This window comes from Cinclus cinclus, chromosome 2 (assembly GCF_963662255.1).
Source record: "Cinclus cinclus chromosome 2, bCinCin1.1, whole genome shotgun sequence".
Taxonomy (NCBI): domain Eukaryota; kingdom Metazoa; phylum Chordata; class Aves; order Passeriformes; family Cinclidae; genus Cinclus; species Cinclus cinclus.
Genome location: NC_085047.1, coordinates 87,361,097 through 87,385,372, shown reverse-complemented (window position 1 = coordinate 87,385,372; position 24,276 = coordinate 87,361,097). Strand labels below are relative to the sequence as shown.

The following is a 24,276-nucleotide window of genomic DNA, read 5'->3' as shown; positions in this document are numbered from 1 at the left end:
AAGCCAGGCAGTATGGACAGAGCAAAATGTGCAGATCCAGGGATTCTGATCAGCTGAGCACTCAGGATGTCAGGGCCCACTATCCAGCCAGCTCTGCTTAGAGAACCCAAGAAGCTCGTGGGTCCCCAAGACCCTGAGGAATTCTCCTGAGTGACTCAGCAGCACAATCTTGGCCCAGCCAAGTCAGAGCATCCTCAGCTCTCTGAGGACCTGCAGATCCTCTCTCCATGAGCTGTTTGGCTCATCCCTCTGCCTCTGTGGACCAGGGATCTGGTCCAGCACCCAGTTCCTCACCAAAAATGACCACATGTGTTCCTGTGGGTGCCTGGCTCCTCTGAGCACTCTTGGCTGCAGCTGTAACTGCAGCATGGACATGAGGTGGAAATTCCTGTGTGTTCAGAAGCAGAGTTACATACAGGATACTTTTCCCGCTTCCATCCATGGCAAAGTATTATTTTTGTCTCTTGATTTAATTATCTTTTTATTACAGTTTATATGTATTTATAGGCTTTTAAAAATACTCTTACGAATGCAAACAAATTCTGTGAGTAAAACACAGTGAGCTAACATTTGCACTTGATGGAAAAGTGGTCTGATTTATTGCACCACATTCACAGATATTGCAGTTGTCATACAAGGTTGACCTTGTAATCTCAGGCACCCAGAACTAGTCTGTATTTTCATTCTCTGATGCTGTCAATGTCAACATGTGAAAAGAGACCAGCTGTGCTACTACCTCAGGAGTCCAATGGTCCATGAAACAATATTGGCCTTCCCTCTGTCTTCTCATCTGAAGTTGTAGAAGATAATAGATGAGTTTTGGCTGATCAATACATGAATAGTGAGCAGAAGAGTTGTAATATCTATACAAGGAATTGCACCATTAAAGGGTTGTTGTGAAATAAATTCACAAGCCTAAGAATTAATGGATTTCCCAAAAAATATTTGACTTATTCTTGTAAATGAAAATTACTTTAAAACCAAATGAACAATCATCAGTGCTGTTTGTACTGTTAAGGCAATGTCCAAGTAAGTATTGCAGCAAAAAAACTTGCTGAAAAAATAACACACCTTCCTTTGTTTCTGTTATTACTGTAGGAGTCACAACAGGGACCTACAGGACACAGCAATACAAGTAAGTATCAACTCATTTTCTGGCTTCATTGGGTGGAGGGGTTGACAATGACTTTGAAGAAGTGGCTGATGAAGTAAGGGGTCAGTGGCAGATTGGGACAGCACAGAGCCTCAGCAGTCAGTACTCACCTATGGACAAATACAGAGAACTGAACAGAAGAGTGACCATCAAAATGTCAGCCCTTCAGTGGCCTGGGAAGAACAAAAAGTTTTCGTTTCATTATGGCTGTTCCATTATGTAAATGAAAAAGACTGATAGAGCAAAAGAGTGGGTTTTTTGGAAAGCTAGAAAAGAGCTGACCTACTTGCACAGTCAGATCCAGACTGTCAGAAAATTATACAAGAAAACTTATCATTTATCTTCATATGCAGTAGTATATTTTGTGGCCATTACACAGCAATAAACTACATAAATCCTGCCAAACTTACACTAGGTAATGTTTCAGAGACCCTATGGCTGTGGGTCTTTTTTGCTAGCAGTGTGGGTAGGGGAGTGATGGGTGCTTGTTTGGCTCCTGCTCAAGGCTTTCCAGTGGACTCCAGTTTACAAATCATGCTAGCACTTTTTACAGATCAGTAGCACTTTAATTACATTTAGCTATGGTAAGAAACTTAGCATCTGTATTGAACAAGAAGATTGAATTGTTCTGCAAAACAAAATATTAATCCTCTCCCTTGACACCTCTGATGGTTGTTGATGGTATCTTGCATATTAAAAATACATTATTCTATCCTGCTCTCCACATAAAATCATCACAACCAAAAGAATTATTTTGTTAGCTTCCTGACCTGTCAGCCAGCTCAAAGCCCTGTTTGCAAATTGCAGGGCTGTGACTGAAGCTGAAAAATGCCCTGAGCTTGTAGCTAGGGCTTTGAAAGGGCCTGGTCACCCATTGTGTGAGGGAAAAGACATCCAGAGAGACAAGACTGGGAGATGTAGGCTTTTAAAGTGGTGTGGTTCTTCACTGGGGAAAGGTCAGCATGAGGAAGAAAATGTTGTGAAAAAACATGCAGTGGTGTCACTTAATTGCTGGCATTGGTTTGATATTGCTGCAAGTACCAGCACTAAGGAAATAATAAAAGGCAAAGGGTATGAGGTTCTGTCAGAAAATAATGAATACAGTAATGAGAGAAAGAAGCACAGAAGAACCATAATAGAGAGGTCTGTGCAAACACAGGCAGAGGCACAAGCATGACAAACACACCAGCTGAGCTGAGGGCTTTGCAATGACATCAGAGGCCACAATATTTGGCCAGCTTTGGTCCTAGCTGAGTATTTCCTTCTTCCAACACTTGAATAAAATAAGTTGTTCTGCAGATTTAATGAAACCTGCATTCCTGTGTATTACAAAATTGATCCTCTGACCTTACAACTTGTACCTGCTTCTTACTCCTGTGGTCTCTGACCCCACTTCACTTCCTATTCCCCCATCCCTCCCACACCCCAATACCTCCAGTTTCTCCTCTCCTCATTCATCCTGCTCAGCAAAATCTGCAGCTGGGCAGAAGCTACACTTGGTACTGCCTAGCTGGTGGCCACCAAAGAACAGATGGAGCCATGCAGAAATGTTTTCTTCACTGGTGGCAAAGGTTAGGGTCACTGTTGGATGCCCAGACACTTCTTCTAGCATCAGAGAGTTTGACTACCTCTGAGAAGTGTATCCATGAGAATTCTTGTTGAGGTTCTGGAACAGGATATCAGACAAAATACAGTTAGAATGAGACATAGAGTTTACCAGTCTTGTATGTCAAACTCAAAGGAAATTTGGGAAAAAATTATTCAGATGTGTGGTCTGTTGACCCTGACTGGACACCATGGCCCACCAAAGCTGCTCTATTACTCTCCTAGACACAGGAGAGAAAATACAGCAAAAAGGATCATGGGTGGAGATAAAAACAGGGGACATCACTCACCAGTTACTGTCATGGGCAAAACAGACTCAGCTTAAGAAAATAAATTTATTACCAGTCAAATCAGAGTAGGACAATAAGAAATAAAATCAGATCTTAAAAGCACCTTCTCCTCACCCATCTCTTCATCTGGGGCTCAACTTCACTTCCAAATTCTCTACCTCCTCCCCACCAGCAGTGCAGGGGACCAAGGAATGGAGGCTGCAGTCAGGTAGTTGCACCTTGTCTCTGACACTCCTTCCTCCTCAGGGAGGGGACTCCTCACACTCCTCCCTGCTCCCTGAGGGTGTGTGGTTGCTCCCACAGGAGACAATCCATCATGAACTTCTCATGAGCCCTTCCCACAGGCCTTGGTTCTTCATAAACCTCTCCAGCATGGGTGCCACACAGGGTCACAGGTCCTGACAGCAAACCTACTCCAGTGTGGGCTCCTCTCTCTGTGGGTCCCCAGGCCCTGCCAAGAAATACTAGCAAATTACTCTGTGAGAAAGAGCTCTAATGGTCAATGTATTGTGTTATCCCAGTGCACATCTTCAGAGTCCCAATTAGCTGCCTTTTCCCATTGCACCCTGAGTTCTTTGGAGTGGCTCTTGAGCCTGTCATTTGTGATGGTTTTACTGCAGCTGCCAACATTGTCTTTCTCATGGATAGCTTTTGAATTTCTGTCATCCTTCCCCCACAAGGAAATCAAAGCATTAAAAAACTCATAATGGCTGAAATTACACTACTCCATCACAATAAATATAATTTATCCCTGTTACCCAGAAAGGGAAACTTAATCTGGTTGAGTGATTCACCAGAATTCCAACTAAGAGGGGAGAACTCCTTTTCTGGCCACCCACTATTCAACAGGAGAAATCCTACAAAAGTTCATCTGAAATTTATTTTGAAATTCAAGAAATCTGGATGCATCTTCTGCTTGTATGTAAAAAGGTTGGGAAAGAAGCTGCATGAGATGGGGCAGAAACTAGCAAAGACCTCCCAGTTCTGTGGGTAAGGATCTGTGCACTCACTGTTCCCACTGTGTGTTCTCTGCATACACCCAAAGACACACATGCCCCTGTTTCAGGAGACATGCACAGTGCTTAGCATCTCAAACAAAGTGTGCTAACAGCAATCCCATAGCAAGGTGGGTAGAATGTTCTTTGTTAATTCCAAAAAGGCTAAGAAAAACAAAGGTTGGCACAAATTTGCCCATAAGAAGTCAAAACTAGAGAAGATTTAGCAGTTCAGGAAATGCCAGCCTCCTACAATGCATACATTTGACAGGTTACATGAAAAAATCAGAAGCAAATCTTAATTTGGCCAAGAGCGAATGTAAAAAAGCCAAGTTATTCTAACAGGTAATTTTTACATATCCTTATAAAAAAAATTATCTGTACTGTATCTGTGACATTCAACTATGCTTAGGCTATACACATTTGTGAAACTCCTGAGATTCAGTCAAGTGAAAATAAAGTTGCTAAGAACTGATAATGCATTAGTGGCCAGATTTTCTACTCTGATAGGCTGGACTGATGCATTTCTACCATCTGTACAGGCTTCATCCTTCCTCTCCACACAGAAGTATGTTAAGTAACAATTAGCATAAAGGCAGCTACAAATGCTTACGGTAGAGTAATCCATTAATATCCAGTTTGGCTAAATCACAGACATTCTGTTTCCTCACAGTACGTATGCTGTTTCCCTTGTTGCTGCATTAACATACTTTGCTGAAAGTAGAACTGATGTGAACTCTGCTGGCAAAGAGCTCAGGAATCCATATTCCCTCTCAGACTCAGACAGACCAGTGTTAATGATAATAATTCATCACGTAGAAAAGACCCAAGTTACAAATAGAAAATCTTTGAATATATGCCAACTGTTACTGTTGGTTTCTTGTTCCAAATTACCATAATGCAGATGAGCTCCATGGCTCCAGGCTGTGGAAGGCTGACAAACGTGTACTGTAGCAGCAGCTTCCTAGCCAGCAAGTTCACCATCTGGATATACTTTCTGAGGTCTCTACTGAAACTGGAGGGTGACCTAGAGATTATGGAGTGGGTGTATTCAGTCTTGTGTGGGTGCCCTGCTCATGCTTCAATTTTAGGTGGTTTTAAGTGTCCTTACAGTGAAGGCTGAGCTTCCCTAGAGGTCCATGAAGGCACTGGTGGTTTTGGAGTCATCCAGAGCCTTCCCCATCCTGTTCAGTAAAGTTTAGGCATCTCAGCTGCATAGACACAAACCCTACCAGAGGGGAGGATGAGATGTAAAAGCACTGTGTCAAGGTGTTTGTGATACCCAGAACTCTCACTACAAGACAGGTACCTCCAGAAGGCCACTGCCTAGAGTGTCCTTCAGCTTCCTTCTGTACAGCAGTGGAAGAGCACTGGTAGCAGAATCCTGCCTCTTCTGAAGGCAACAGCAAGTTTTCCAGAGGTGCCCTTACAGCTGATGATCTGTGGAAACTGAGGGTGAGGTCTTTATCAGCAGTAAAGGATTGATGCACAATGCTCATGTGCATGGACTCGGTCAAGATTGTTCCAAAACCCACTCAACTCAATGAGCAGCATATCAGGCAGCACCAAAACAGCCTGGCCAAAATAAGAATTTCTCATCTTTTTTTTTTTTCAGAAGGAATAGGTGGATTTCAGCTTAACACAGCTCATTAAAAAGTAATGGAGAAAAACGCATCCATCAGTAAACTAGTCAACCTCTGTGCCTCCTTGTCTGCTAGGCAGCATAAACTCACGTGTAGACAGCTATTAGCATCCACTGGCAACAAGAGGAGCAGCATCTGCACACTTCCTAGGCCCAGAATTCAAGTTCAGGGTGATTCAAGTGGAGTAGCACACCGTCTAAATCCATGGTCAAGCTGCACAGAAATCTTAGACTGGAGTGCAGCTCTCAGGTTACTCAGAGAACATTACATACAGCAGAAAACATCAGACTTACTGTTTATTAGCTGGGGGTAGAAAGGAGGGAGAAGGACTGTGCCTGACCCAACAGAAGTGGTACCACCCCACCTGCCAGCAGCCTGCCTCCCACTGTCTGTGCTATGTCACTGTTGTGTTGGGTAGAAATACTGTTTTGAACCCAAGATGGGGATCATCACAAGCTAGCATACCAGGACCCATATGAGTCATAAGGAAATGTGAAGAAGCATCCCTTGGGCCTCTGGTGTTTCTCAAGCATTTGGGTACTTGACTTCTCCTGGCATTGAGTGCCTAAGCCAACATAACAAAGAGGGTTGCCTCAGCCTCCACTTACAGAAGCTAAAGATGAAATCCTTAATGTGTTGAAATGAATGTGAACCAAAATATCCATTGGCAGACCTGTGCCCTGATCACTGCCTTACTGCCTCCTGCTGATGCTGTTTTATTTTGTGTGAAATAATTACTGTTCCTGGAGCAGGGTTTTGAAGCAAGTGCACATTGTGTGGAGTACACTCTCAACAGCAGAGCTGTAAGGCCCTAGAGAAATCCTTTCCTAGGATTTCTGCTGCTCCAGGGTCTGCTGTCCCTGGTAAAGCCTGTGTCCTCTAAGCAGCTCCTCTTGTGGAGTTTCTCTGCCTGACATTTCTGGAGCATGTGTCAGTGACAAGAAAAGTCAAGTCAGGATTGACCCCCTGCTTGCAAATGCTCCAGCAGTGCCCCTGCAGCCCTGTGGTTGCCTCCAGAGCTGTCTGTGTGTGTGGCAGGAGTGGTCAGTGTTAGCAATGAATAAAGCATTGATGTGTCACATCTGAGCAGTTTCCATACTGACCTGTTTCTGATGTCATTTTCTTCTTCTCTTTTAAAGGGAAAAGTGATGTAGAGCCAAAGACCCCAGAGAAAAGTGCAACCCATGCATCGTAAGTCACGTTTGCATTTAAGATTGGAGAAGGCAGCTGTGTTTTTATCAGATTTGTTGGGCAAAATAGAATTTGTTTGTTTTCATTAAGATAAAGCTCTTTCACTCATGCTTTTCGTAAACTGCTTTTTAGATAATGACTAAACATTAATTGTTTCTAGAACTTCTGCATGCTAGTAATTCAGCAATCTTTGCAAGTGAAATGGCTCCATATCACACTGAATAGATATGAGATTATTTTTGTGGGTGTGCAAGGCTGGCCTTTAGAACCTTACTTCAACATTACCTTAATGCTGCTGGAGTTTGTCACACTTGCTAAAAAACATCATGTCACATATGCCTTTGATGTAGTGATGCAATTTTAAAAGACTGCAGTCTGCAGCTTCACTTCTGAATTACTTGAAATCCAATTACAGTTATCTCTGGTCTCTCACGATTTTGTTGATGTTTTTGAATTAACGAAAGAAGTCAAGAAATAGATAGGAACAGCCACTTGTAATATATCAGTGTTCGCCTTCACTTTAGTGCAACAATAGAAGCTTTTACCATTTTTTACTCTATACAAAAGACTGAATTGTTTTGCCAACATAAACCAGTCTATGAAACAGATGGGCTGCAAGTTAAAAAAAAAAATTAAAATGGCATCAGTCTTCCAAACTAAGCGAGATAAGTGAATTCTTTTAATAACTACCAGGCATGAGCATTATGGATTTCTGCAAAAACATTCACCTTTTTAATCCCATTTGAGAGAGGGAAGTTCTTGTAACAGTCAGTCATCTGAGTTTTAGAGTGCATCTGGCCCATAATTTATGTTTTCTGATTCCTGTTATTTAAATTCAGAGCATTATATCATGTAAATCTCACAAGGTGTCACCATTTGTTACATGGCCAAAAGTAGTCACAGAAGGAGGTACAATAACGGTGATTTATTGTGGGATGTTTTGATTTCTGCTGCAAATACGCATTAAAAATTCTCTGGAAATTAATCTGGAAAAAGATTTGACACGGTGTAAGAAATGGCTTGTCCTGCAGATTGTGTTGTGGAATGTAATTATAGTATGCAAGCACATTTAGGCAAACTTATTAAATGAATTAAGCATTAGCAACCTTATGCCTTCTGATAGTATGATTGCTGGGAACGTTTAATAGAATGATTTCAATAATTATCATTTTTAAAAATAATATTGCAATAAAGACCAAAAGAAGAAGGGTTTTAATGCCATCTGGAGGTATTTTGGAGAAATGAACGCATTTATTTTTACTGATATTTAGCAATATATAAAACATTTTCCATCCTCCACGGTGTTTTTTTCTAGTTAGTATTTTACTGATGAGAAATGTTCTTTTCTTCTCCTTCATTGGATTAAAATCCTGTACGATTTCTAAACCACAATAGTGGTATCTCTGAAACCAAAATATGGGTTCAGAGGTAGACCCCAATATGGTTATAGATTGGATTTGAGACTACATACTGGATGTTGCAGTGTGTCAGAATCTGGTTAGGTGTGAAAGGTTCCTTGCCTGATAAGAGAACTTTGTACCTTCTGAAATGGTGCTGTCTGCTAGATACAGTATATTTATAATGCTTTTCTTTAAAATGTTACTATTTAAACGCTCTGATAAGGCTGCCCCATAGCATACATTTGTTTTCAGAACAATTTTTAGAGGCAGAAACAACTCGTTACTGTTGATAAATGACTGTATTCAGGAACCAGAGGCCCCTCCGGTTAGAGATATTCCATAGAAATGGAGGCAGGAGATAAAAGAGATGTGAAGAAGGGAACCAGCAAGTTGTCAGAAGAGAGGAAGAAAATGAGAGGGATACAGTTAATAAGTTGGAGAAGGAATCGAAAACATCAAGTTTTCAGAAAGAGATACAAAACTGAGAACAGTAGAAGAGAAAACCAGAGATCAAAAACTGAAGACAATGAAAACCATCAGCAAACTAAAGATGTGCATGTTGCTCAATAGAGGGCTGGATCTGTGAGTGTTAGTGAAGGAAAGTAACTCACACTGATATGTAGGCTCACACCAATGCCCCAGTTCTCTTTATGCCACCCTGCTGTTGGCCTTTCCTGGGTTTCTTCTCTTTTCCATCATCTTCTAGAACAGATTTTTTTATTTCTGGTATCTCAGGCAGTCACAAATGCAGAATTCCTCTGCTCTTTTGGGGCTGTAGCAACTCACACCTGTGCACATGATGCACAGCCAGGAGAACCTGTGGTGCACACCTGCACATGGATGTGTGAGCCTGTGTGCCTGGTCTGTCTGCAGATGGATGTTCTCTTCCCTGATGCACGTGGAGAAGACCGTGCCTGGACAAGAGCTCCAGCAGTGCTCAGCTGGGAGCCTCAGGGGTGTGCAAGGGGCATGAATGCTGCCAGAGTCCCTGTGGATAAAAAGGCTGTACCCTCTTGCAAGGTGTCATTACCCTCAAAGTGTCAAAGGAGCCCAGTTGGCATCTCCTGGCAGGGGTGATAAAAAGGAGCAACACTGATGTAGGAGAGAGATGGCACATTCAGGGAGAAACTGTGGAGGCACCTCACTGTGAATCAGTGTTTCCATGTGAAAATGGAACAAACAGCAACAAAAAAAAAAAAAAAAACAAACCACAAAGTCATGTTTGCCGAGAGGAAAACTACAGAAAAGATGGGGAGGATTAAATTAATGTTTTTTTCTTGAAAATGTCTTTTTTATTTTCCTCAGGCATGTTACAAGCCTCACACTGTAGCCAAGCTTATATGATTCAATGGCAGTTAATTCATCCCTGGTGCAGATATACTACCTCCATCCAAACATTATTTATGCAGCTTCAAAGGACAGGTTGATTACCCTCCTGAATCAGGCAGTGAGGCGTTTGTGAACCAAGCATTAACATGGCATCTCCCGTCAAAATAACCCTCATGCCTTGCCCAGTGGGCTCCGGGTGCTAAAAAGCAAACAAAACCCTGAGACCTGGAGCCCCAGGACCAGAGGTGCTGTCTGTAGCCTTTGAAAGTACAGGAACTGAGAGTGCAGGATGCAGAGTGCTCTGTTCAGAGGCTTTGGATACAGGAATCATTCGGAACAGCATTATGCCTAGGGGCTTTTCCTGTATGTCTAACTTCCCTAGATAGACTCATTACAACATAGGTCTACATTGATAATAATATTAACTATTCTAAAAAATAGTAGGCATTAGATGATGCATATTAATTGATGCAGCATCCTAATGAGGCAGATTAATAAGGGCAGTTATTGCAATGCTAAGGATAATGGAGATGGATTTAGGAGAATAAGACTGATGCAGAAGTGGGAAGGAAATCTAAGCAGAGCTGTATCATTTTGCACAATATTCCTATGGCTTTCGGTGCCTTGGCATTCACAGTAATCACCTGAGCTGGCACTGAAGAATTGCAATAAAAGGTGCAAACAATACAGAAGTGTTAAGCTGTCTAGAGTCTTCCCCAGTTGATTCATGTTCCTTGTAATTGAATGCTTTTAAAGCCATGAGCATTCTGTATTTGAAGGGGTTTTGTTGTCATTGTACTCAATATATATAGCTCTCTATGGGTCATATGGTTATAGCTTTGCTGAGCATTTCCAAACTTTTAGGATTGATCAGAAATATCTAGTAATGTTTTTTTCTTTTGCTTTTGTGATCAGAGGGTCAATTTCCAAGGGTCTGAAAACTTTCACAAATTTTGTTAAAAACATCTAATTTTTATTAAAATCCTTCCCCCCCCTGCTTTTACCACCAGAGTCTGGAGGGCTGCATTAAGATATGGTATGGATGAAGGAAGAATGGTCTTTGGTTCTTTAAGATTTGCAGTTACAGGATTTTAGTCTTTCTTTGGCAAATCTGTGTGTCCTTTCAGTAAGCCTCAGATTGTTGCAATTAAAACTTCTGTACAAGGCAAAGTGATTCCAACCAGTGCACATGTTTCAGAGGACCTTGCGGGGCCACAGAAACTCCTCCCTGAGCCAGGGGTCTGGGATCTTCCGTCTTCCCACGTGCAAAATATGACAGTAATTTAAAGATGGCACAAGTATACAAAGTGCTCAGCGTGACTGCCGCTCTTGGAATGACTTTCGATGTACTGTCTGTTGTGATGTTCTTCAGTACCTTTGTGTTTGTAAATGATTTCCAGTTCAGACTACCCAAGGTTAATCATGCCTGACTGTGATTCACTGCTATGCATTTACCTCGACATTTCTAGTGCACTTACTTAATGATACCAGGGCTAGCAACTAGATATCTCAGTGCTGTCTCTTTATTAACCCTCCCACAATTGTTTTCATGCTGAGCTGCTCCAGATTTTTCCCTCCCTTTTTACAAGAGAATTAACTAAGATTGAGGGAGGCTTTGATAATTTATGGCAGTTGTGCAGGTTTTGTCCTTTGCTAATACTCTCTGAGAATTCACAGCGATCACAGTGAGAGTGTGTGTGTGTGTGTGTGTGTGTGTGTGTGTGTGTGTGTGTGTTGGCTTGTTTGCTTTTACCAGGCAGAAATAGATTTTGGCTCTGTTCCTTCCCTGTACTGGTCCCCAGCATTACATTCAGAATGGTTTGCTCAGGGGGCTCTTCATTAACAGCACTAAATTCAGCAGCCTCTAAGCTGCCCACTTGCAGACATTAATGCTGCAGTTTCTTGCCCATCCAGCACCTGCTCATTGTTGTCACCACCCTGATTCTCCTTCAGGAAGGAAACATCATGTTGGAGCAACATCACTGTTGTAGCTTGATGTGCCACATTTGTATTGGCACAAACTTTGCATGTTGGTTCTTTCTTCCTCTCTTCTGTCTTGCCCCTGTTATCTTCAGAGTGGCTTACAGATAGTTCAGCCAAAACAGCCAGATACAACAGCCAAAATCATGTCCTGGTTTCCCCTCCTGCAATGGGAAGACTGAAGCAGAGGGGTTACAAGGTGCCAGCAGAGAACAGAGAGACTCAGTCTCAAATACAGCCATCAGTTTGAGCAAGCACTGCCTGCTCACCATCCAGCTCTTAGCCCTCAGGGAGCTTGTCCTCTTACATCTGGCTGACATGTGGTCTTCACCTTAAGTCTCTCAGGCAACAACTGCAAGCTGGTGGGACACTGGAAGTTGGAAGAGTAGCCCTAACCCCATCTTGCTTCAATGAAAGCCCTGGTGCAAGTTATTTTGAGTTAACCTTGGACTTTTCCCCAGCTAAAATAATTAGATCACTGTAAAGACTATATCATTAATATTTGTACAAAGTGTTGAAAAACGTAATCTCCTGTAAAAAAAAAAAAAAGCTGAGGATTACTCACCCAGAACAGTAAAGGAAATGGGTAATAGCTTAAGTTTTCAAAGACAGACTTGGGTAGTAAATGGTAAATGTGCTGAGGAGTGCCACATGTAGGGAGAAAGGAAGAGCAGAAGCCGCTGCCTTTCCCAGGTACCTGCAGATCTGGTGATCAGTGGCAGCTCCTAGCCCATCACCATTCTCCCATCCTTTCCCCAGAGTTTCAGTCTTGGGACAGGGGTCACACAGTTTAAATAATAAGGATTTGGCTTTAGTCTTGCTGAACTGGAGGGAGAGATGGCAAATAGAGAAGAGACAAAGCGTACAAGCTGCAGAGGAAAAAACCCTCCAGCAGTACATCTTCAATATCCTTCTCTTTGTTTGCCAAAAGGACCATGATGGATCAAGTTAATTGAACCAGAAAATAGCTAACAGATGGGCCTGGAGGACAATGGAAGGGGTGAAATCCATGCTAGTTCCAAAAGGAAGCTGGTTCCAAAAAAAGGGCTGCACAAACTTTTATGGGATATAATCCACTTTTTAGCTTTCAGATTAAGATACGGGGGTAATTTCCTAATCTCTCACAGCTCAGCTTGTGGGCATTTTAGATGGCAAAGACATCTGCAGCAAACACCTCAGCCAGTGATTTGGTGAAAACTCTTGTAGTAACTCCATAGGCTCTACCCAGGACTGTCCTGGAGCATATCAGTCCTGCTCATGAGCCACAGATGACCCTGCTCTGCTGAGAAGCACAACTTCCAAAGGATGGTAGCCAATATGAAATAGCACCCTTTATGATAATTTTTTGTTTGTTTGTTTCTAAAACAGTATGTCAGTGGTTTTTAATGTATATCTGTGATGTTTCTGAGAGAGGTCTTGCAATCCATGAAAAAAGAAAAAAAAAAAGAAAGAAAACAACCCTTTACTATGATGAATGAAGGTAGTGTTTTTCAGAGTGATGGAGGTCTTTAAAACTGCAGAAGTGAAAGTCTGGTGTTTATCCATGAACTAAGTCTCTGGCAGAAGAAGAAGGCTGGCTTCATTGCACTATTCCACCTGTTTACTTGAGCCTCAGCTTGCAGAGCTAACCCCTAACACTGCCAGATTCTCACTCTGCTTAGCCAGTCCAGCAAGGGTAGCTAAAATTTTAAAACCCCCTCCTAAGCTCTCAAATTTCCATGAAAAAGTTCCTCTTTTTTGCCCTCTCCCCTGAAACGTTACCCTCAGTCCAGAGTACAGAGTACAGAGTTTCTCTGTGTGTTAAATATATAGACTGCTAAGAATGTAATTCTGCCATGACATCCCACTCCCAAAAACAAAGTGATTTCACCTGTGGGATGCATCAGAGTCACTGTGGTATTGTCACAATGCTGATGTGGACCTTTCCTGCCAATTCCTGACTTTTTCTGAGCACAGATTTTTTGAGTTTACAGAGCACAATGCTGCTGACAGTTCACAAAAAAAATAAACCCTATTGTAAGTTGATACCAAGAGGTCTATTTTCTTCAAATGCTATAAAGACATTTCTTGGAAGACATTTACTCACACACATCTTGACTGAATCTGTCTTTAAGGTCTACAAAGTAGAGGAGAAAGAATAAATTTGTATTATTGGTCATTTTTCTGCTATGTAAAAAATACAGACACATAGTAGTCAAACTTGATACAGGTAAAAATAATCTTTAAATAGCATCTAAAGTCATAAAAATATCTCAAAAACATGATCCCCCTGAATGATGAGTTGGAGCTGATTTGTTTGGTTTAGAAAGAAAACATGTGGAAACCCAATATAACCTTAATTGCAGCTGTGGTTTTCCTGGGACAAAACTGAGCTTCTGTTGATTTCGAGTCAGACCAAAAAAAGCATTATCTGAGATGTCAACAAAAATGGGGATAGGTGAATGCTAAATAAAAGTACTACTGAGGTCTGGGGAAGTTTCGTTTGACTTAGATGGGGTGAGATAGGGCTTTCACTGTCTTATTTTTAAATGCTATCCCTCTCTTTTTACCAGATATAACGAATAGCTTGCATTAACCACCCTTATGGCTCAATGCAGTTTTATTTATAAAGTGCCCTTGATAAAGGCCCTCTTGTGTAGCAGTGTAGCACCTTCACCTTTACTATCTACCTGTTCTCTGCACACTGTAGGGAAAAATAATTAGTTGCAGGAAGCTGTCCTCGTTTTGATGCCACCCTTGGCTCAAAGATGAAGGGGAAAGTGGTTTATGCAAGAGAAACCTTCACTCCAAAACAGCAGCTTTTGTCCCATTGGAAAATGTACTGTAATGCAGGGCATTATTTCTGATTTTATACCAAGTCAAAAAATGCTTCTGTATCACCAGTGTTCATTGAATGCCATTTAGAATAAAGCTGACCAACTTAGCCGGATAAAATATCATCATGCTTGAGGAAATGTTTTCCTGTATTACACTGAAAGCGTATTATTTTTCTCTTAGGCACTGCTTTTCTTGGACTTCGTCATTTATAAGGGTCTAATTAAGAATTTTGTGTGTATTATGTATTAGCTCGGAATATGGTGGTTAAAGAGGGGTTGCCAGGAAAATCAGGAGATGCAAGTACCTGGGAAGAAGTCTGTTTCATTGGAGATGCCTCCAACAAGGCAGACACCTTCGACCCCGCTCTGTATTTTTTCGCTGAAGAAAATGACAAATGGAAGCTCAGCGTCTCGCACGTTGGAGTCGCGGTGTGCGTGGTGGTGGTTTTTGCTGGGCTGAAATTCCTGGTTGCCAGGGTAACACATTTTGGAAATTCTCTACTCTGGGCGAAAGCTGCTGCAACTTGAAACCTGCGGTAGCTGATGCTTGGCAGGGGCACCACCACTGCTGGGTGTGGGGGGCTGCTGGCTTTGCCCAGGGGTTTGGGGCAGGGAAACAAAATGGGTCCAAAAAGAAGAGAAGAGTGATTGGGAGCGTTTGATACTTCCAGACTTCCAGGATATCATAACCTGATTATTTTCTCCACACCGTGTCAGCCAAAAAGATGGGGGGGGGGGGTGGTTACCTCATCTCAGGGTTGAATTGCTGGGTGATGGGAAGAGGAGAGGTGTGTGTGTGTGTGCCTGGAGGGTGCAGAGAGGCAGAGGGTGAGAGGGGAGGAAACAGAGATACAGGGTTCTGGCCATCTGCCAAAAAAAATAACTAACATTTTGCAAAAGAGAAATCCTAAGACTGAGGTCATAGTATGGAAAAAGTCTGTTTCACAGACTCTTGAGCCTGAATACAGGCCAAGTTTTTTAGGATTTTTTTTTCCCCCTAAATGCAGGCATCCTATTAGCATTTGAACACTAAAGCTCGTCCAGGAATGGAAAGATTTTGGAATCTGAAGTGTCTTAGTTTTATACTTTATTGGTACACAGATAAAATTTTTTAGTAACAAGTGAGATTCTGAATGAGAAGCTCCCTCATTTTGCTGTAAACTTATTTTATGACTATGAAGAACAAATTAAAGGGATCTAAAGAAGCGCCTGTTTCTCCCACAGAGTGAGCAACGCAAAAAAAAAAAAAGAACCATTTCAAGCTTGGTGGACAACTTTTTATTTGCCATGCAGAATACAAAAAGATACTGAAACCTGAAATGATGATGAATTTTCCTGTGTGGAAAAGTCCGACTGTTCAGCCATGAATAGCTATGATTTTTTAAAATCTGTATAGTGTCAGGCTGGCAGTTTCGTGACAAATTACTTTTCATACCTAACTAAACAAATTATTGAAGTTCTTCTGCCTTAATCTTTGGATTTGGATTAAAAGTCAGAGAGTGGATATTTTTTAACTGGGAAAAAAAATATCCCTTTGGATTTGCTAGGATGTTATTGCAAGCAAGTTTTCTGGTCTTTGATTTGCTAAGCTACAACTGGAGTCTGCCTTCCTCAGGGTAAGAATATTTCCACATTATCCTTTCACCTGTGGTATTTTAAGAGGGAGAATATTATATCTCAGCATGTATCTTGGCTTTGTGCATTCTGTTCTTTGTTTAGCATGCAGACGAGCTTCATCTCCCAAAAGAAGTGTGGAATATATTTATCTGCAATTTTAGAATTGATGATAGATTTGACAAGCAAGCAGGGTGACACACTGAAGCTATCAAAGCTGGAGATGAATCAGGACAAAGGTTTGGATGAGGTATATTGTTACTGAGATTCAAAAGTATTATATTCACTGATCATTCCAAAATCAGGGTGACTGTACCACTGACTTTGAAAGATAAAAGCTAAGTTTTTCCAAAGGAAAAAAAAAAAAAACAACCACATGGTTTGATTGGCCCACAGACCTTTTATGGCAAAATAGTGCAATTTCAGCTGGTATTTCTGCATGCTGATTTTTATTAGTTTTGTAAGATATTTTGTCAGGATTCATTTGTGCTGATTCTCCCTTTCATGGCATAAACTGTAAGCAATTGTAAGTAGAGAAAAGGAGTCTCTCAACATATTTCTTCAGAGACACACTCCAGGGGAGATGTGATAGATCAGGTATACTAAATTAAAACAGAACTGATCTGTTACCTGAGAAACATGTGACCTTACTGTATATTTAATTGTATTAGAATTTAGTGCAATTATGGGTAAAAATCCTGTATATTTAATTGTATTAGGATTTAATGCAATTATGGGTAAAAATCCTGTATATTCACCAGCAGCTTTCTTACTATCAAAGGAAAGCAGACAAATCAGGATAAATAGTATCTTAAAAGTATTTAATAGCACGATCCAGACAAAGAATGAGCAAATTACCCTTTTGTACCTGTCTTGATGACCATTTTTTGTGGCTTAGAGGGGGCCTTCTGTTCTGAAGTTCCCCAGAGAGATGAGCCAGGCATCCAGATGTGTTACCTGTCCTGATGTAATTCTGATGGAGGCCAAATACAGAAAAGAGCAAGGAAAAGGTCTGGGGCTGAGAACCCCAGAACATCACAGAACATACCCTCAAAACTAATTTGTCATTACTCTGGTCTACACTGGCTTTAACTGTTGGTTTTAAGAAACAGTTCAGGTCCCTGGTCACATAAATCCATGTTTTCCTTATACAAAAGCATGATATGAGGCACAAACTTTAATACTTGTAATAACTGCAGGCAACAGCAATTTCTTTACACTTCTTTGGAAGAAACAATGAAGCCTTTTGCCACAGATTATTAAAAAATTTGAGTTTTCCCCTGTCACATGGACAGATTTTGATCTCATAGATAATTATAGACAAGCATGATGCCTTTTAGCAGACATCTTTCAGTACTATTGTTTGAAAGACCACGAATTCCTGTGGGTACCTAGATTTCTGCTTGTGCTGTGCTGCCCATCGTCAGTTCAGTTAAAAAAGCATTTCCCGGAGAGCAGCAGCCTTTCCAGTGAGCAGCCTCAGTAAAGCAGGACGACTTGCATGTGTAGAAAAGGGGCTTGCTACGAAGTGGCTGCACATGGAAAGATCGGGGGGGAAAAAGAGAAACCTGTGTTTGTCAGAGTGGAGGTCTGCTTCCCTTCCACATCCCTCTCAGCTGTCATCAGTGCACTGAGCATCGCATCGAACAGCGCAGAAATCCCAGTATAGCAATCCCAGCATAGCAATCCCAGCATAGCAATCCCAGCACAGTAATACCAGCACAGCAATACCAGTGCAGTGATACCAGCACAGCAATCCCAGCACAGTGGTCCCAGCACAGTAATCCCAGCACAGCAATCCCAGCACAGCAATCCCAGCTCAGAAATCCCAGTATAGCAATCCCAGCACAGCGGTCCCAGCACAGCGATCCCAGCACAGTAATCCCAGCTCAGTAATCCCAGCACAGCAATCCCAGCACAGCAATCCCATCTCAGTAATCCCAGCACAGTAATACCAGCACAGCAATCCCAGCACAGCAATCCCATCTCAGTAATCCCAGCCCAGTAATCCCAGCACAGCGGTCCCAGCACAGTAATCCCAGCTCAGTAATCCCAGCTCAGTAATCCCAGCACAGCAATCCCAGCACAGCGGTCCCAGCACAGCGGTCCCAGCACAGCGATCCCAGCACAGTAATCCCAGCTCAGTAATCCCAGCACAGCAATCCCAGCACAGCAATCCCAGCACAGTAATACCAGCTCAGAAATCCCAGTATAGCAATCCCAGCTCAGTAATCCCAGCACAGTGATCCCAGCACAGCGATCCCAGCACAGTAATCCCAGCTCAGTAATCCCAGCACAGCAATCCCAGCACAGCAATCCCATCTCAGTAATCCCAGCACAGTAATCCCAGCACAGCAATCCCAGCACAGCAATCCCATCATAGCAATCCCAGCTCAGAAATCCCAGTATAGCAATCCCAGCACAGCAATCCCAGCACAGTAATCCCAGCTCAGTAATCCCATCATAGCAATCCCAGCATAGCAATCCCATCATAGCAATCCCAGCACAGCGGTCCCAGCACAGCGATCATAGCACAGTAATCCCAGCTCAGTAATTCCAGCACAGCAATCCCAGCACAGCAATCCCAGCAGATTAATCCCAGCACAGAGATCCCAGCACAGCAATCCCATCTCAGTAATCCCAGCACTGCAATCCCAGCACAGCAATCCCAGCACAGCAGTCCCAGCACAGTAATTCCAGCACAGCAATCCCAGCACAGCAATCCCATTTTAGTAATCCCAGCTCAGCGATCCCAGATCAGTAATCCCAGCACAGTAATCCCAGATCAGCGATCCCAGCACAGCAATCCCAGCACAGTAATTCCAGCACAGTGATCCCAGCTCAGTAATCCCAGCACAGCGATCCCATCGGAGTAATCCCAGCACGGCAATCTCACACAGCAATCCCAGCAGAGTAATCCCAGCACAGAAATCCCAGATCAGTAATCCCAGCACAGTAATCCCAGCACAGCAATCCCTGCACAGCAATCCCAGCTCAGTAATCCCAGCATGGTTCCACTGAGCGAGCATCCAGCTCGGAAGCCAGGAAACACATGGCCAACTGAGGGCAAGTGTCCTGTCCTCTTCTGAAGAGTTTTACCCTTGCAGGCTTTGTTTTCTAAAGAAAACTCTCCCTGAGCCTTTTGCATGTATTTCATTGCTGTCCAGGAGTGGCTGTCTGATGCCACTCTTCAGCAGGCATGTTCCTGTGAGGAGCCCACAGCACCCACAGCAGCATCCTGTGACTGGTGCTGAGTATGCAGGAGTCAGGTACCAAATTGCCAGCTCTGAAGCCTGGGAGACAATGGAATAAAGAGAAAGGAGGGGGAAGATCAGAGGTATGGTAACAGAAGCCTTGTAATTCATTACTATATGTAACACATAAAACTAAACAAATATAAAGACATACATAATACATAAACAATGAGAAATGGGCAGAAAGCTGTATGCTAAAGGTAAGATTTGTAGAAGGACCTACAATACTGGTATTATTCAAAATTTGTGTATATTTCCCTCTGACAAAAAAAAAAAAAAAAAAAGTAGGTGTATCACTTAATAGCCCTCATCTCCAGGCCTTGTGAAAAGATTATATAAAGCAACAGCCCTCCTTTTAAAATTACTTCGATTTATATTTATCTAACGGAGATGACCAAGTATCTCTTTAGCATGATCCCATTTGGCTCAATGACATTGTAGAGCTATGAATTCAGTATGAGAACTCTCTTCTGTGCACTGAAGAACATAAAAGCCTGGATGCCTAGCTGCAAAGCAAATACCTCCTGTTCAAGCCGCTTATGTTTTTCTACTTGAGAGAAATTAAAGTCTCATCTTATTTCTTTCCATGCTCTTGTCATCCACTCAGATTTTTATTCAAATAAATCTCTGGTTCTTTTCAAAGAATGTCTTCTATATGACTTGCATTAGCTTTAAAGACTCACCAAGTACAGTGCGGTCCAGGCTGACACTCTTGCATCAGAGAAGGAACTGTATGAATCTTATCCTACATTTCTGCAGCTCAGTTAATTAAGTATTTGATGTCCTAAGAAGCTGCTGCCTCCCAAAGCCAAGCAGAGGAAGCTTCCAGACCCCATTTCCATCTTTGGCCACCAGTGACATTCAGAGACTTTCCACCCCTCACACCATGTTACACAACTCTTCCCCTCTTCCCAGCCCACAGTGTTGAGGAAATTAAATAACATGAAAAATTAACCCCACTGTTGTTGTAATGCATCTGGGTATTATGCGGACTCATTTGCTGCTGCAGGAGAGTATGTGTTTGATGCTTTTGTCTTGAAATGTGAATGGGCCAGAGAGGATCCCAGTAGAACAAAACTTGGGATCAGCCCCACAACTCTACCCATTATCCAGGTACCCTTGGGCACCTTAGGCACCATGCAGACTATGATTTTTGATTTCTCTGTCCCTGCCTTGTTACTTCTGTCCAGCCTCTGCCATCCACCACTTCTGCATTTCTCCCTTTGTTTTCTTCCTTGCTGCAACCTCTCTGCTGTTTTCCTACCATCACGTTCCTGGTTTTGTGAAGATTGATCACCTGCAGCCTCATTTCTTGTTGCTTTTCACCTATGTTGTCCCTCCCATTTTCTACTTCTGTGTTTCCATGTCTCCTGAAAAACAGGAAAAAAAATAAAGATATGTAACAAGGGATACAAAAAATAGACCCACAGTAGCTGAGGTTTCTGGATTGGTGCCTATCATCATTTGCCTTCTTTTCCCCTTGATTTTCCTTCATGTCATCTCTGTTTAATGGTAAAAACTAGCTTTTAACTCCTTTGTCAGGTGCCCAGGTATTGCCCCAATCTTTCATAGGGCACATTTCATTACTTCCCTTTTTAGAATCACACAAGAAAAAAGAAAATAAAGAGAGAGAGAAATTAATATAGACAGAAGTTTTCCTTTGCTACAAAATGTTTTCCTTTTATAACTTTAGGCATGACTGACAGATAGGTTTATTTCATCAAATTGCCTTTTCTGACAGTGTATTATTTAATGAGGGAGTTCTCTTTTTTGATTGCATAGGAAATGTGGAAGCATCTGAGAATTTCTGATGTGCTATTTACTTATCCATTATGTTGGGAATCAGTGTAATTTCAATGTCAGCAGTGGAATTAATAACCATAACTATTATCTGTCACAGAGTGATCTATTTGGGGATTTTCTCAGCAAACCAGGATATATCCTCCACCCTTACACCACAGAAGGAAGTTTTTAAAAAATAAGTCAAATTTGAACATGTTTTTGTTTTGATTATCCCTTCCAGGCTAATGGTAAAGGCACATATTTTTGAGCTTTAATTCAACATGGAGTCACTGATACAAAATCCTTTAGCAACATAAATTATCCCTACCTTTTTTCCCACCATTTATTTAATTCAGTTTCTCAAAACTTTCTCTCAAGGATGGCTCCCCATTGAAGTGCACCCTCCCTTCCTTAAGGAAAATAAAAAAGTGAGAGTAAAAGAAAACAAAACAAAAAATCCCTGACAGTCTAGTTTCCAGAGATAATGAAAAAATCCCTTTTTGGCAGTAGTGTGATTTTGGGCTGACTTTGTTCTGTTTTAGGTGTTGTACTTCACTGTGTGAGAGCAGGGGAGTGCCTGAGCAGACAAATGGAATTACATGAGGGAGGCAGACAGAGCCCAAATCTGCTTCTGCTCTCTTTGGGTTATGTGCAGCCTCACAAAAGTAAATAACTGATAAATGAATAACACCTTTCGACTGATACATTTGATAAGTAGCAAGACTTTTTATATGACTCCAAAGTAACGGCATTAACTGTTAAATTAATTGCTTTTTAAATAAAACACATAAGAGAAATTTTGAAATCCTTCATTGTTCCTAAAAGTGTTTTAGTGCCTCATTAATTCTTGATTAGCCTGGTTGTTAAGAGGCCATTACTGTGTGGAAGTAAGGTGTAGGAAATTACCTCTAGGACTATAGTCACATCACACAGACCTGCTATAGTTAGCACCTCATCAGGTGCTCAGACCAAGTGCCAGTGGTGTAAATCAGGGGTGCCCTGCCTGGTGCTGGGGCTCACAGTGAATGTCTTGTGTGATGGACTGTTAGCTGAGATCAAGTGAGTCCTCTGGACTGAGAAGTCCTGACGAAAGACAATCCTGTCAGCAGCCTCCTGTCCTTCAAGGGTTTGCCAGTCTTGCCTTTGGCAGAATAGGAAAACTGCTATAAAACAGTGGAATAAAATTATTTTGCAGTTACACTCATTTAAGTAATTTAAAATATGCCTGAAGCTAGTGCAGATGAAAGTTCACTCTTTGCTGTATGATTTGTTAGGTAGAGTCAGAGGACATTTGGGGCCTGTCCAGGAGAATATCCCCAAAGTAATGACCTCTTCAGGTCATTAGTATTTCTTTTGAACATACAACCCCCCTCAAAGCCTGCTACAAACATTGGTAAAGCTAATCGTTATTACCCTTTTACAAATAGGAAAATGAGCCTTGGGGGATATTTTATTGTGATTTGATGCAACATTAATCAGCATTGTACAGAAAAGGAATATTTCTATGTCCTAGTCTGCATCTATTTATTTTTCAGCGTAATGATTTTTTTCCCTAAATCTCTTTAAGGTTGGTGATCTAATGCTCACAGTATACAGCTCCCATTCATTACCTGTACAAGGGGCTAATGTGATACAGCAGCATCACCATCTTAGAGGAGCACTGAAGATGCTCCCAGCTAAATCGACAAAGTGAATTCTTGCTAGTACCTTCCTCCTCATTCTTTCCTTGGCTTCAGTCTTCGCACAGCAAATTAAGCACAGAGTTCTCAGAGGAGGGAGAGCAGCTCAGGGCTACAGTGGCCAGGAGTGATGCCCTGCAGGGTGGGCCAGTGCCTGCTCCCTGACCTCTTCCTGCTGTTGGGTGTCAGAGGGCACTCACACCTCGAGAATGGTGTCGGAGCAAAGATGCAACAGGCTCATGTTGTGCCTGAACCCCCAAAATGGGGCTGTGATCTGGGTTTCAGTCCTAAATGCGTGTTGTTAAATAGCTAGACACTCATTTCTGTGTGCTTTCACCCAAGTCTTCAACATTTTTAAGCCCCTGGTGTGGTTTCTCGGGGCATGTGACAGTGCCCCTCGTCCCAGCCCTGAGTGCCCATCCCAAAACTCCTCAGGGACTGCCCCTGAGCCACAAGCAGCTGGAGAAGGACACCTCCTGTGTCTCCATTGAACCCTTTGTCAGCCTCAGAGTTGGGGCTGTGAGACAAAGTCTCCATGCTTGGTGTTTCAGCTGCATCAGAAGTAGCCCCAGGACCTGTGCATGGGTAGGTGCTGCAGGCTGTGGGCACCACTCCCCCTCATTCCCAAGCCACCAGAACCCAGAGCTCCCCAGAGGGCATGGCTGTCCTTCCAAGCCCATTTTCACCCAGCCTTTCTGGCTGTGACAAAGGACACCCCTGAGTATGGCATGGTGTCTGGATGATTCCAGGTGTGCCTGCCTGCCGGGTCGCAGAGCCATGGCAGTGCTGAGCTGGGACAGAGCCAGTCCCCTGCACAAAACCACGCATCCCCAGCTGCCAGGCAGTCAGGGACCAGCTGCAGGGGCACCCCACACACAGCACCAGTGCTCCCAGGCAGGGCTGCAGAAGGCATCTGTCTGCTGCTACCTCATATGTCTGCTGAAATGTATTTTTAATATCTCGTGATAATAATTAGCAGCCCAATTGTCATAGCTATTATAAGGATGGGGGGGAAAACTCCACCAAAAAAAAAGTATATAAAGGGTGCTTCTGAGTGCAGTTTCAGGTCTCACAAAAACCAAGGGAAGAAGCAATGACAGCCCAAACTAAAGACTTTTAGGAGTTAATAACTGCATGAGTGTAGGAGTAAAGAACATCAAGATTTAACAGTCCCAGCATGATAAAAGTTTATTTAATCCTACTCCAAACAAGCAATATAACAAATCCTTGTTAGGAATGAATGATCTCTCACATGTGGCTTAAAATAATCAAATTTTGATTTAAAATACCAAAATAGGTCAAATGTTATGGGTTTTTTCTGGAAGAAATTGAAATCCTCCGGTCGAATTTTATTTTTTATTTGCAACATTTTACAGATGAATAAATGCATTATTTACATAAAACCCACTTGCTCAGTCTCAGGTAAGGATGTCTATTTGCCTGAGAATTACAGGCTCTTGAGTGTTGACATACTCTGCTCTGGTAGCTCTGCTGTGCTCTGATAGAAGAGATATTGTTATATGGAGAAAGATGCAGTTTCAGCAC

General features: G+C 42.3%; 1 protein-coding gene across 1 annotated transcript in view; it reads left to right on the top strand.

Annotated features, from left to right (window-relative positions):
* AFF3 (ALF transcription elongation factor 3) overlaps positions 1-24,276 on the top strand; it is a 264,286-nt gene that overhangs the window by 141,397 nt on the left and 98,613 nt on the right. Inside the window, exons 6-7 of the mRNA XM_062514955.1 lie at positions 1,099-1,135; positions 6,826-6,877. Of these exons, the coding sequence (XP_062370939.1) occupies positions 1,099-1,135; positions 6,826-6,877 (89 nt within the window). The remainder of the gene's footprint in view (positions 1-1,098; positions 1,136-6,825; positions 6,878-24,276) is intronic.